This window comes from Chiloscyllium plagiosum, unplaced genomic scaffold (assembly GCF_037043375.1).
Source record: "Chiloscyllium plagiosum isolate Xiang-an unplaced genomic scaffold, Cpla_swu_hap1 HiC_scaffold_5, whole genome shotgun sequence".
NCBI lineage: Eukaryota > Metazoa > Chordata > Chondrichthyes > Orectolobiformes > Hemiscylliidae > Chiloscyllium > Chiloscyllium plagiosum.
In genome coordinates this window covers 90,425,432-90,439,827 of record NW_028270143.1, presented here as the reverse complement: position 1 = coordinate 90,439,827, position 14,396 = coordinate 90,425,432, and the positions used below count along the sequence as shown (strand labels likewise).

Here is a 14,396-nt window from a genome sequence, read left to right as displayed (position 1 = left end):
CGGTGTTGGACTGGGGTGGACAAAGTTAAAAATCACACAACACCAGGTTATAGTCCAACAGCTTTGTTCGGAAGTACAAGCTTTCAGAGCGCTGCTCCTTCGTTAGGTATCTGACAGAGGAGCAGTGCTTCAAAAGCTTGTACTTCCAAATAAACCTGCTAGACTACAACCTGGTATTGTGTGATTTTTAACTTTGCTTAATGTTATGAAGGAGGTCTAAAATTTTGATTCAGCAACTGTGGAAGAATGCTAATATAGTTCCAAAACAAGGCGCTATGTGGATTGGAAAGGAATTTGCAAGTAATGGTTTCCTATGCACCAACTGCCCTGTCTTTTCAAGCAGTACTGATTTCAGATATGGATATTACTATCAGGCTTATTCTGCATTGCACCTTGTCGATGGTACATACTGCTACCACTGTTTATTCGTGGTGAAAGAAGTGAATGGTAAAGCTGGTAGCTGGATTTCTAATCAAGTGGACCTCTTTGTCCTGGATGGGGTTGAATCTGGATGGTTCAATATTGTTGAGGCTGCAACTATCCAGGCAAGTGGAGAGTAAATGATCACACTCTTGACTTGTAATTTGTAGATGGTGGACTGGCATTGGACAGCGATAAGGTAAATTACTAGTCACAGAATTCCTAGCCTCAGACTTGATTTCACAACCACAGTCTTTACATGTTTGATCTGTCACTAATCTTTATGGAAATGTGCATTTTTTCTTTCAATTTAATATTATCTTTATTTCTTCTTTAGAAAACCAGGGTGCACCCTTCACCTAGAGTCTTTCTTACTTACTGGAATGTATGCTTGTGAGTGTTATGTTATGTAATGTCTCCTTAAATGTCTTTAAGTAGCCAGCTCTATTTTCATATCATCACAACTGCCCTTATTTTAGTTTAAAACATTAGTCTTAGACCTTCAGTTCTTTACCTCAACTGAATGTGTAATTCAGTCATGTTACGATCTCTACTATCTAAGGGCATTTTGACAACGAGGCTATTATTTACCAGATCTAAAACATTCTATCCTCTGCTTGTCACCAAAATGTGCTGCTGTAAGAAACTATCCGAAGAGCACTATACAAACTAATCTTCCAGGCACTGTGAGCCAGTTGGATTTGTCCAATCTTTATGTACATTAAAAACACAATTATTGCTATACCTTCACAAGCACCCACTAGTTCTTGGGGTATAGCCTGTTTTACAGTGGTTACTGTGGGGGGCCTAAAGCTACTCCCACAAGTGACCAAGTAACTTTTTTATCTCTACCTAAACTGATTTTATATCTTGATCTTTAGAACTCAAGTCATCTCTCTGTATTATGCTAATGTCATCCTTAATTAACAGAGCTATCTCTACACCTTTTCGTAGATTCCTGCTCTTCCATAATGTTTTGTATTCTTGAATATTTAGTTCCAATCTTTGTCATCTTGCAGCCATTTCTCTGTAACTCATGTCTTGCCGCTTATGGAAGTAGGTTTGCTTCAGTATTGAAAAAAACAGAAAATGATGCTGAAAATTGTGCAATCATCAGCAAACATCCTTATTTCTGACTTTATGATAGAAGGGATGTCTTGATGAAGCACCTAAAAATGGGACATGATCTTGAGGAACACCACTAGGATATCCAGGGATGAGATCATTGACCTGGAACAACCACAATTTTCTTTTGTGCAGAGTATGAATCTAAATACTGAATAGTTTCCCCATGATTTAGATTGACCAGTTTTCTAGGGTCCCTTGACCCAAGGTACCGCATTCAGTCAAATGCTGCCTTGGCATCAAGGGCTATAACCTTTACCTGGCATCTTATGTTCAGCTCTTCTGTTCATAATTGTACTAAGGTCAGGAGATATGGCCCTGATAGAACCAGCTGTGTATTAGATATTTAATTGTTTCTTTCAGAGGATGTACCAAGTATTTGGTGCTCATTTCTCATTGCCCTTGAATTCAGTAAAGATGCTGGTGTTGGACTGGGGTGGACAAGGTGAGAAGTCACACGACACCAACTTATAATCCAGTAGGTTTATTTGAAATCATAAGCTTTCAGAGCATTGCTCCTTTACCTGACCTTGAACTGAGTGATGGGGCAGCACGGTGGCTCAGTGGTTAGCACTGCTGCCTCACAGCACCAGGGATCCAGGTTCAATTCCAGCCTTGGGCAACTGTCTGTGTGGAGTTTACACATTCTCCATGTGTCTGCGTTGGTTTCCTCTGGGTGCTCCGGTTTCCTCCCACAGTCCAAAGATGTGCAGGTCAGGTGAATTTACCATGCTAAATTGCCCATAGTGTTAGGTGCATTAGTCAGAGGGAAATGGGTCTTGGTGAATTACTCTTCGGAGGGTCAGTGTGGACTTATTGGGCTGAAGGGCCTATTTCCGCATTGTAGGGAATCTAATCTAATCATACTGCTGTGCGTCAGGTGGCATATATATATACTGCTGAATAATGTGTTGCTGGAAAAGCGCAGCAGGTCAGGCAGCATCCAAGGAGCAGGAAGAAGGGCTTATGCCTGAAACGTCGATTCTCCTGCTCCTTGGATGCTGCCTGACCTGCTGTGCTTTTCCAGCAACACATCTTTCAGCTCTAATCTCCAGCATCTGCAGTCCTCACTTTCTCCCATATATATATACTGGACCAGATCAGGAAGGCAGATTTCCTTGACAAAAGGCCATTGGTGATACAGATGTGATTATAACCACTGTCTGCAATGGTTTTAGGTCGCTATTATTGAGATTATCTTTTAATTCCAGATTTTATTGATTGAATTCTAATTCCATGGACTACTGTGATGGAATTCCAAAGCAATAGTCTGGACTTCTGTGTTACTGGTCCAATGACATTATCACTCCCCTCATTATCTCCCCCACAACTTAATGATTAGTGCTTCTTGGTTGTGATCTCTTCTATCACATTGCTGATGATTGAGAGTAGACTGATTATTATCAATTGCTGGATTGAATTTCTGTTACTTTTGTGGGCAGGCCATACCTGGACAAATTTCCACATTACTGGGTATGTGCCAAAATTGTAGCTTATTGAAGGGATACATTTGGTTCTGGAGATAAGTCTTAAGTCGTATTGTGAGAACATTGTCAGGACCAAGATCTTTGTCGTATCCCGTATCTTATCAAGCTGTTTCTCGATATTATGTGGAATGAATCAAATTGACATTTTTGATGCTGGTGACCTCCGAAGGATACGGAAGAGGATAATCAACTCAGCATTTCTGGCTAAGAGTGGTTGCATATGCTTCATTGTTGTCTTTTGCACTGGTATGATGGGTTCCCACTTTTTTTTGGAATAGAGATATTTGTGAAGCCTCCTCCTCCTATTGGTTCACAAGAAATATTGTAACGCAGAAGGAATAAATGACTTAATGCTATTCTTCTGCATTCTCCCTAGAGGATGCACAATTTTCCTTTTTAATGTAAATATCTAAATTCACTTTTGATTATTTTAGTTGAACTTTAACTGCATTCTTAGGCACCTTAGCAAGTTGCTGCATGGAAACGTTTTTTCTCATATCACTTTTGCTGCTTTTGCCAATTAACTGAAATCTGTGCCCTCTGTTCTGAATCATGTTATGAAAGGGTACGGAATCTCCCCATCCGTTCTGTTCACACCCCTGATGACTTTGAATCCCTCCATCTAAACCTCTCTTAGCCATCTTTCCTCAGTTCTAGTCGACCCAAAGATAGTCCCAGTTCATCCAATCTATCTTTATAAGAAACTAACTATCTTCATCCCTGAAGCATTGTTTATCTGCCCACCAACATGCATGTTTCATAGTTTTGCTGTGTCATGGGAGCAGGATTAGCTCATTCAGCTCCTGAAGCCTGCTCTGGCACTTTAGGTCATGGGTAATTATGTACCTGAATACCAATTAGATATGAACGATAAATGCTGGCATTGCCAGTGACACACATTGGATGAATGAATTTAATAAAACATTTTAAGGCATTGTATTGTTAGGCTGAAAGTACCCAATAGATTCTTTAAGGTCTGATCAAAATGAATATAAGAAGACGCATGCATTTTGAAATAAATCAAATTTATTAGCTTAATCTTGAAATAATTCCACAGAGGCCGGTTTCCCGTCACCAAATCACTCGTATGCACATGAACAGCCCTTGGATCTTAGTACTGCCTCTTCTGAATCAGCTGTCAGAGCTTTGCATTGATACATCATTAACCCCACACATCAAGCGATCTCCTTGCATTCTTTAAGGTTTAAACCAAAGTAAGAGGCCAGTAATCTTAACCTTGTCAAAAATCCTAACATGGATTCTCCTAGTTCTTGAATTGCAAAGTAAAAACAAAAGCATCTCAGAATCAGAGGAGGCTTGGGATCTTAATATTCCTTCACAATGTCCGTCAATTCTTGCAAGATTTTAGTATCTGATGCCTCAGGGAAAGTTAGGCTCCTAATGGAAAAAGCTGCAACTCCACAGGCTGTCAGGAGAATTACTCATTGCTTTTTGTCTGCTGCAATCTCATTTGCCCAGAAAGTATGGCACATTCTTTTCACATACTGGGCCTAGTCTTGATTGTCGGGTCGAGCAAGCCGCACTTTCTAAACAAAGTCATGATGTAAGAAATGCTTACCCTAGCTCAAAGATGATTGTTGTGAGCGAGTTTCAGGATAGTGAAGATGGCATTTGGTATGCTTTCTTTTATTGGTCAAAGTATTGAGTACAGGACTTGGGAGGTCATGTTGCAGCTGTACGGGACATTGGTTAGGCCATTGTTGGAATATTGCTTGCAATCCTGGTCTCCTTCCTATCGGAAAGATGTTGTGAAACTTGAAAGGGTTCAGAAAAGGTTTACAAGGATGTTGCCAGGGTTGGAGGGTTTGAGCTATAGGGAGACGCTGAACAGGCTGGGGCTTTTTTCCCTGGAGCGTTGGAGGCTGAGAGGTGACCTTATAGAGGTTTACAAAATTATGAGGGGCATGGATAGGATAAATAGACCAAGTCTTTTCCCTGGGGTCGGGGAGTCCAGAACTAGAGGGCATAGGTTTAGGGTGAGAGGGGAAAGATATAAAAGAGACCTATGGGGCAACTTTTTCACGCAAAGGGTGGTACATGTATGGAATGAGCTGCTCGAGGAAGTGATAGAGGTTGGTACAATTGCAACATTTAAAAGGCATCTGGATGGGTATATGAATCAGAAAGGTTTGGAGGGATATGGGCCGGGTGCTGGCAGGTGGGATTTGATTGGGTTGGGATATCTGGTTGGCATGGACAGGTTGGACCAAAGGGTTTGTTTCCATGCTGTATATCTCTGACTCTATCATGCTTTACTCTAGTCGCCATTGAAATAACACCACAGAATCTGGTATCGTGTCACTTAGTCACCCTTTATTTATTCATGAACAGTCCTTGGACTTTAGTACTGCCTCTTCAGTGTCAGCTGTCAGATTGTCAGCCTCTCTGATGCTCCCCTTTTTTAAAATCTGTCAGCCAGGGCTCTCTGATTGGACCAGATTAACACTCCCAATCAGGAACTCATTCTGTGAGGTCCAGCTGACTGACCTTGTTATAATCACAACAAATCTAATTTATATTTATGCAAACTAATGAGTGAATTGTTAGCTTAAAATACGTTAGACAGGCCTTCTGTGGATGGAACTTGGATCTCTATCTCAGTTTCCACTGCACCGGTTTTGCAAACCTCAGTCCTCTGGTGAAAGGTCTACCGAGCAAGGAAAAGTCTGCAATAGTAATGCTATTCTGAATCAAATATTACGTGGTGTATTGCCATCTTTGAGTACTTCTCCCAAGCTTTCTGTTGTGAAAAAACAAATCCAGGTGTCATTGCAAAACAGCATGTTCCCAAGTAAAGGTAAAGTCATTGCAGTTACATTCCAGCCAAAACAAACTATTTTTACACTAGACCTCCCTTTAACATATATTCCTTTAATTGCTTATTTCCTTGTCCAACTAATCTTGTTTGGAGATATACTTTTTAAGCCTAACACTCCACTCCACCTTTTGATATCTTCAAAACAGATGATCAAGACCTTACATAAGCCCATGCTTGTTGTCCTATAGTCACAAGCTGACTATAGACGTGATAAAGTTTAAAATTGGCTCATGTTTAACTGGTGACAGGTTATGCATGGACTTAAAGGATTCTCCAGCTGTTTCTTCACTTTAACCTATTTCTTCAGTATTTGCATCTGCCCCCTTCCCCCCACCAATTTCCAGTTGTAATTTTTACCTCCCTCTCATCAATGCCACTCACTATTTTAAAGTCAGTTTTGTTAAGGATTATGTATCAGTGCCTTATCATATAAGATGTGTTTTTGTGCTCTTCCAGGCCACACTAACCATTTTGTCAAGCAGGTGTTCTTGTTTGAAACCTGTTCTTCAGTATATTTTTGCTATGCATTTCTGCATTTAAGTTACTTCTGGTGTAACAACAGCCTGTGCACACTTATATTGGTATCCCAACATTATGCCATGTATTCTTGACTTGCAGGCAATTTTTTCAAAAGATCAAAAGTTGATGGGGGTTGCTTATGTATCCTCCTCGTCTGGTTCCAGTGTTGCGGTTAGTGGGCAAACATCCAATTCAGTTCCTTCAAAACAATCACATAGCAAAGGCTTATGTATCTCTAAGAGAAAACTGTTATTTTTTTATTTCATTCGATATATTCCATCTAACTGTATATAAATGACTCATTCCCATCTCCATTTGATGTTGTGTCACTCTTTCCCTGTTACTATTATTTTATTCTAAGTGTATCCCCATTAATTACCATTACAACTGGTTCAGGAACTCTGGAGAAACCTTACCGTCCAGAGTGGGAGAAAAAAAGACATGCATTCATAATTACTTTAAAGGATACAAGCCAACATTATTCCTACGTGATTTCAAGCATTATTAAACTTTGCTTGTTTGGTCATTCTTATAAAAAGTCCTTAATTATATAATGTCCTCAAATTAGATTAGATTAGATTAGATTACTTACAGTGTGGAAACAGGCCCTTCGGCCCAACAAGTCCACACCGCCCCACCGAAGCGCAACCCACCCATACCCCTAACCTAACACTACAGGCAATTTAGCATGGTAAATTCACCTGACCTGCACATCTTTGGACTGTGGGAGGAAACCGGAGCATCCGGAGGAAACCCACACAGACACGGGGAGAACATGCAAACTCCACACAGTCAGTCGCCTGAGGTGGGAATTGAACCCGGGTCTCTAGCGCTGTGAGGCAGCAGTGCTAACCACTGTGCCACCGTGCCGCCCACTAATGTAACTTGCTGGATTATATTCAAAATTATTCCAAATTCAAACTGGACAACAATTGACTCAAAGATTTCTTTGGGTCCAGCCCCAGTGTTGTTGGGCTGACAGGTCAATTAATTTCTTTCTAACAATTTATCCCATTTTATTCTGATACAAATTAAACCTACCTAGATTGTTTCTATTTGTTCTTGTTTTTAATTAAAATTTAAAGATTTAAATTTATTTGCCTTTTAAAATTGAATTGAATTTCTTATTGTGTACTTGAACTGGCAACTTATATCAAGTAATTTTATCGATCCCAATTTCAGAAACAATTATGTCCATGCTTGGTGGTTTTCAGCAGTGCTGTTATATTGGAGATTCATAGTCAGTTGAGAGTTCTCCTGATTTTAAAGGCTTTGTCTCCACAAGACACTCTGCATCTTTTCTCTGTTCTTGAAATCTGTTCAACAAGAAAAAACAAAAATCACTCTGGCTCAGGATGAACCTATTTTGAACCTATGATCTTTTTGGATCTTTGTTTTAGTATTAATTTCAATCAAATATAAGGGATGCTCTCCTTATAACTGTTGGAGGAACTCTCTGTGAATGCAATCCAATTTTCACAGAGGGCTTCTTTAAGTTCAAATGGGGGAAAGGGACTTGTCGGTCTCTTCCCTAACTGTGCCTAAGTGTCCTCTCCTTCATCTAACCTATCTAGCTCATGGTTGACATTACACACTGGCTTTGACTGCTACACAGGAATGGAACAGTTGGGGAAATGCTGTCAACTGAATTCTCAAGGTTACTTGCATTGTTGTACAAGGTAACAGTTCCAGCTGCTATCTGTTCACAGACTACTGTCTGGTATGTTTTGATTTTTTCTATATTAAAGGAGAAGTCCATTTCAACATCAGTTTCAGCATCAATATCTAGTTGTCCAATGAACCCACTGGGTGTACCTGCAATCTTTTCCTCATATTACACATAACGGGCACAGTGCTTTCCTGTTGGTAATCAGTTTTATCCTGCAGCTCTTCTACCAATTTTTGCAGCTTTCTATTTTGTTTATCCAACTGTAAAGCACATAAATGGGCACCACAGGCTAAATTATTAAGGACAGTTTCTAACACAGGTGTTCCTTTCATAACGTCTTTCAATCATCTATCAAGGATGCATCATAATTACCATCACATATTTCCCCAAGTTCCAGTACACTTCCCACTGCTGGCGATCCTAAATTTTCCTTTAAACGATCTATCAGTCATATTTTGAAATATGCCAGTGACACAACAACTTCAATTAAAGACTACTGCTTCTCATAGCTTCTCAAATTAAAGTCAATTAAACCATTACTCCTGTGGTACATTAGTTAGTTAGAAAAAGAAAGAATCCCACCATGACAACTGGTGATGGGTCACTGATATTAAATGAAAAACAAGCTGCCACCAGGGAATATTTCAGTCTCCATAAAGTGGTGGTGGCAGCATCCTGCTCTTTAGCCAAGTTGGAGAACTTTTTCTCAGTCTTCCTCTCCTTTTTCCTTCATGAACATTTTGCTCAGACCCTCCTTACCAATTGTTAGGCTGAAAATGCCTAACAGGTTCTTTAAAGTCCGATCAAAATGTCTACAAGAAGGCAAGTGCATTTTGATATGAAGCAAATTTATTAGCTTAATGTAATTTAGATAAATGCAAACTAATGAGTGAATCTATTAGTTTAAACTACTTTAGACATATTCAACAAGTAAGTCTCACTGCCTTCTGCCCATTGGGGACTTCTGGGTGATGGCTGACAGTTGGACCTCTATCTCTGTTTGACACAACATTGGTGTTGTGAACCCCAGTATGGTGGTGAATATTCATGACCCTGTCTAGTGAATCCTAGAGTCCGATGGTGAAAGTTATAATGGTGAAAGGTTTTCCAAGCATTCCTTTGTGAAAAAAACAAGCCCAGATGTTGCTGCAAAACAGGCTGTTTTTAAACTTTGCTTGTTTTTTATGTGTTTTTCTTTGCTTATTGCCATGCCCGATTAACCCTTAATGATTCATATTTAACAATCTGGTTTAGGGATATTATTTTTAAGCCTAATGCTATTTTGAAGGTAGAATTGTGCTAAATAAGGTGTTTGAGACTTAATAGATTTTGGTTCTGACCAGACATCTTCATCTGTTCAAAGGCTACATGCCCCTTAATGTGCCAAAATGTTCAAAGCAGCATGAGGGAGATTGAAAACAAAAAATAACTTTTCCTTTCAACTATGTATTGTCATTATCTATGATTCATTTATCAGAAAGTATATCTGAGTAATTTTCTCATTAATTAGTTGTTCACCAGTTCGTAAGATGGAGTGGAAATAGCACTGTTCAGGATTTTAATTTCTTTAACTTTCATCATGTGGAAGTGCCAAACTGCACAGAGTTAGAACCTGTGACAAAATGTGGCATGAGAAGTATACATAGAAGTAAGACTTTGAACAATGTGTAGACAACAAAGACAGTAATTTAGTGGTGGAAGAGTAGCATACACTACTTAGTGTAAGCAATGTCAGAAATGTCTGTCACACCTGAAGATTCAATTCATTTTTCTACATGCAGTACGTTTCACAAATATTTACTTGATTTCTGTTGCATTTCTAGGACTGAACAAATATTAAAAGGATATCCTGATCTTTATCAGACCAAGTAAGTGTTCATTTTCAAGAGAAGATATGATGAGCGATTTGTATATTATATTTGATAAGCCATATTTTCAGCCAGAGAAAGTGCTTAAAAATGTATGTGCATACATAAAGTACATTTCATGTTCTCAATGTCTAATGTACTTCACAGTCAAAATTTTCAGAGCATGGAGAAAATTTGCCAATTGTGAGGGAGTTTATTAACCAGTTAATCTGTTTTATTTGAGGAATAATTTTGGTCAAGACACCAAATTTTTATTTGGGATTATAAGTCTTTGCAGTAGGGCTTGAACCCATAATTTTCTGATTCTGAAGTGAGACAGTTACCAGTGAGCCAAACTGACATAATAGCAAGGGGACACCTAAGAACACAATTATAAATTCCAGCAAGAATGGTTATATCACGGAATATCTGTGAAGTCCTATTTTGATTGCTGCACTGACATAATATTTAAATCCTTTGTTTGAAGTCATGCTAAGACATAGAAAGCAGGAAAGTAAGTGGATCAAAGCTTGAGCAGTGATGAATCAGTTTTCTTTTAAAAATCATAAACTTTTCCTGAGTGACATAATGCTAATGCTTGTACAAAGGCCACTATAAAGAATGATACTCTGTACTACAATGTTTGAACATTTGGTACAATAATTTCCCATCGCTTCAGAAGTCAGGCTCAACTGTGCATGTATACTCTGTACTACAATGTTTGAACATTTGGTACAATAATTTCCCATCGCTTCAGAAGTCAGGCTCAACTGTGCATGGCTGTGAGTACTGTATAGGGCAATAATTTGACAATGCGTACAAGCCAGGAAGCTCTGCATCTTCACAACATTGCAGGACATTTTTTTGTTAGAGACCTACAGACTATTAATACCCAGTCCAGTTTTTATGCTACAGTATGGAGGATATGATTTCTCGTTCACAAACCTTTTAGGCAGTCATGGACTGCAGATGAATGAAGGCTATCTTAAGAGTCACTGCTGTTGATTTGCACATGAAGAATGATCAGATAAGCTCAAGAATAATTAGAGATCCCGTAAAGTAAAAGCATCAAAGGCCGGGTCAGAGGCGAGGTCCTCCGGCATGGCACACATTGTCCCGAACATGCAACCCCCCCCAAGTCCATCACCTCAGCAGGCCGGAGGCAGGTCGGCCGCGGGTTGCGCTCCGACGTGCAGAATAAACAGAGTGTCTGTACGCCCGGGAGGGCCTCCAGCCAGGCGTTGTAGAACGCGCCGATCTCGTCGGGCTTGTCCCTTGCAGGAATACAGTGGCGTCGGATGCGTTGAAGGCAACACCGTGGCGGTAGAAGTTGTCATGTATCTCGGCGAAAGAAGGCATCAGTTGTAGGGCGAAGAGGAGAGCAGGGAGGAGAGCGGTGCACCGGTGAAGCATTATCTGTGGGAAGAGAGGGAGAGAGAGGGGCACCCTTACCAAGGGTGTAGGGTTAGTGTGTGTAGGAGCAGGCCCCCCCGGACCGGTCCGCCCTTCGCGCTGTAAGGAGAAAAAGGAGGCAGTTAGAGTCAAGTCAAAAAGGGGTGGGGGGGGGGTGTCTGTTCGGTCGGGGCTTAAGGGAAGGGTTTAAGCTGGGACCAGTGTTTCCATCTGCCCTTTCCTTTCATGTCGACACAGGCGCAAGTGTCGCTGGTGAGGATGATTTCGTGCGGTCCCAGCCACCGGGGGGCGAAGCCGGGCTGGTTGGGGGCGGCCCTGACCAGGACTTTGTCCCCAACGCCGGGAAGGGGTTGGGCGAGCAGATGCGGTTGCAGTTTTGTCTGGTCCCTAATGTCCTGCTGGTCGCACGCAGTTTGTCTAAGGGCCCGCAGCTGCGCGTCCAGCTGCCTGATATAGCGCGTCATCCTGTCCCTCAGGGGGGGCCATGTCTTCCCCCCCGACCATGACGTTCTCTGGTAGTCGCATGGCCCTCCCCGTCATGAGCTCAAAGGGAGTGAGGCCGGTGGAGCGGCCTGGGGTGGCCCTTAAGCGCATCAGTATCCAGGGCAGAACGTCCACCCAGCCCTGCCCTGAAGGCGATCGCCGCTTTGAGGGTCTGGTTCATGCACTCGACCATCTCGGAGCTCTGGGGATGGAACGGGACGTGGAAGCCCTGTCTGATGCCTAGGAGGCGGCAGGCCAGTTTCATTGCGCGTCTGGTGAAGTGCGTGCCCTGGTCCGAGTCAATCTGGAGGGGGACCCCCCCAGCGCAGGAAGATGTTGAAGGCCAGCACTCTGGCCACGGTGGCGGATGTACAGGGAAGGCTTCCCGTGTAGGGAAGGCTTCAACCCAGCGCGTGAAATGGTCAACGATCACCAGGCAATACTTCTTGCCACAGAGAGTAGGGGGCCTGTGAAATCAACCTGGAGGTTCTCCCAGGGCCGCTTGGGTCGTGGCTGGTGCGCCAGGGGAATGCGCAGGGGCCGTCCCGGGTTATGCTGGGCGCAGACAACGCATTGGCGGCAGTGTTTGGCCACGTTGCGGCCGAGGCCGGGCCACCACCAGTCGGTCTGGAGCCTAGCAAGCGTTCCGTCACGGCCCGCATGGTCTGGCTCGTGGTGTAGTTGCATCAAGGTCGTTCTGATGGCCGCGGGGGCCACGACACTCCCGCAGTGCCGCCACACTCCATTGGGGTCGCGGGCTGCGCTCTTTGCCAGCCAGTCCTCTACCTCTCCGGGCTGTGCGCAATTCAGGACGTCCAGGACGTTCACGTCCCGGAACTCAGTAGCCGGTGCTGCATACGCGGGCGGTAGCGCCGCGCCCACGGCGGCCTTGGTAGCCAGGTCAGCCCAATGATTCCCTAGCTGTTCAGCGGTGGTGGACCGCTGGTGTGCTTTGCTTTTCACCACCGCGGCGAGCAGGGGGAGGCGTGCAGCCGCCACCAGATCGCGGACCGTATTTTTGTGTTTAAGCTGGCCACCGCCGGCCGTAATAAAGCCCCGGCGGCTCCACGCTGCCATGTAATCATGGACTACCCCGAAAACGTACTGGCTGTCGGTAAAGACGTTTACCCGCTTGCCTGTTCCCAGGCGGAGTGCAGCGGTGAGGGCGACCAGCTCCGCGACCTGGGCGGAGGTGTCGCCCCCCATCGTGCCCTGTGCTCGGGTGGTCCTGGTATGGTCGACCACTACCCATCCCGTTTGGTAGGACCCCTCGACAAGCCTACGTGAGCCGTCCACATACAAGGTCAGGTCGGGATCAGGGACCGGGCTGTTGGCCACGCAGTCCCCCTCCGCCGAGTCAATGGCGGCCTGGCACTGGTGGGGTTCCCCTACCGTGATAATCCCGTCGGCGGGGTTTGGCCCTGTGTCCCTAACGATCTGAATGGACTGGTCCCGGGGGAGGAGAACCGCCTCCCAAGTTGCCCTGCGGGCATCCGAGACCGTCCGGAGGCGTCCCGTATTCAGGAGTTTGACTATCGTGTGTCTAGTGTGTAAAATTATCTGGCCGGACATGGTGACCGGCTCACACACCCGGACCGCCCATGCGGCGCAATCCAGCGCCGCTATGCAGCGGTGCATGCCCTTCACCACCGGGGACTCCTTTGTGGAGTAGTAACCCACTGGTCTTGTGGTCGCCTGAGGTTTTGGTGACAACAGCGCTGTAAGACCCCCCTTCGAGGCCGTAAAAGATGTGGAAGGGCTTTGATAAGTCGGGGAGGCGCAGGGCCGGGGCGCTGAGGAGATGAGACTTTAACTTAGAATAAGCATCGTCCTGTTGGGGCCTCATACCACCCTCTCCACTCCTGGCCTGCCCCCCTTCAGTAGGCGCTGAATGGGTTCGGCGATAGTGGCGAAATGTGCAATGAAAGAGCGGCAGTAGTTAAAAAGCCCCAAGACGCGGCGGATTCCCCTGAATGTGTCCGGCCACGGCATATTGCCGATGGCCGACTTGCGGTCAGGGGGTAGGGTCTTGCTTCCTTGGCTGATGTCGTGTCCCAAGTACTGGACTTTAGCCAGTCCGACCTGGGCCTTTGTGGGGCTTATTTTGAATCCTGCCCGGCCGAGGGTCCGCAGGACGGCGGCCAGGGCTCCAAGGTGGTGGACGCGATCAAAAGATCGTCTACATACTGTAGGAGGGTGCTCGAGAAGGGGGAGAGGTCGCACCCCTCCAGGGTCCGGCTCATGACCCTGTGGAAAATGTTAGAGCTGTTGTGGAAGCCCTGCGGCAGGCGGGTCCATGTATACTGTCTGTCCCGCAGCGTGAAGGCAAACTTGTCCTGTGAGTCACGGTGCAGGGGAATGGACCAAAAGCCATTCGCCACGTCCAGGACCGTAAAGACCCGATGTGAGGGTTCGAGGCCGTTGAAGATGGTGGTCAGGCTGGCTACGAGAGGGTGCTCTCTGGGGGTGATCCTATTGAGTGCCGTGTAGTCGATGGTGAGCCTGTAGCTCCCATCCAGCTTCCGGACTGGACATATCGGGGAGTTGGTGGTGGACACTGTGGGGCACAGGACGCCGTGCCGGGTGAGCTCAGC

General features: G+C 44.5%; 1 protein-coding gene across 3 annotated transcripts in view; it reads left to right on the top strand.

Annotated features, from left to right (window-relative positions):
• Positions 1-14,396, top strand: part of LOC122550062 (uncharacterized) — a 115,497-nt gene that overhangs the window by 79,730 nt on the left and 21,371 nt on the right. For all 3 annotated transcript variants that reach the window (XM_087987450.1, XM_043690537.2, XM_087987451.1), the window contains one exon: positions 9,883-9,927. In XM_087987450.1, the coding sequence (XP_087843576.1) occupies positions 9,883-9,927 (45 nt within the window). The remainder of the gene's footprint in view (positions 1-9,882; positions 9,928-14,396) is intronic.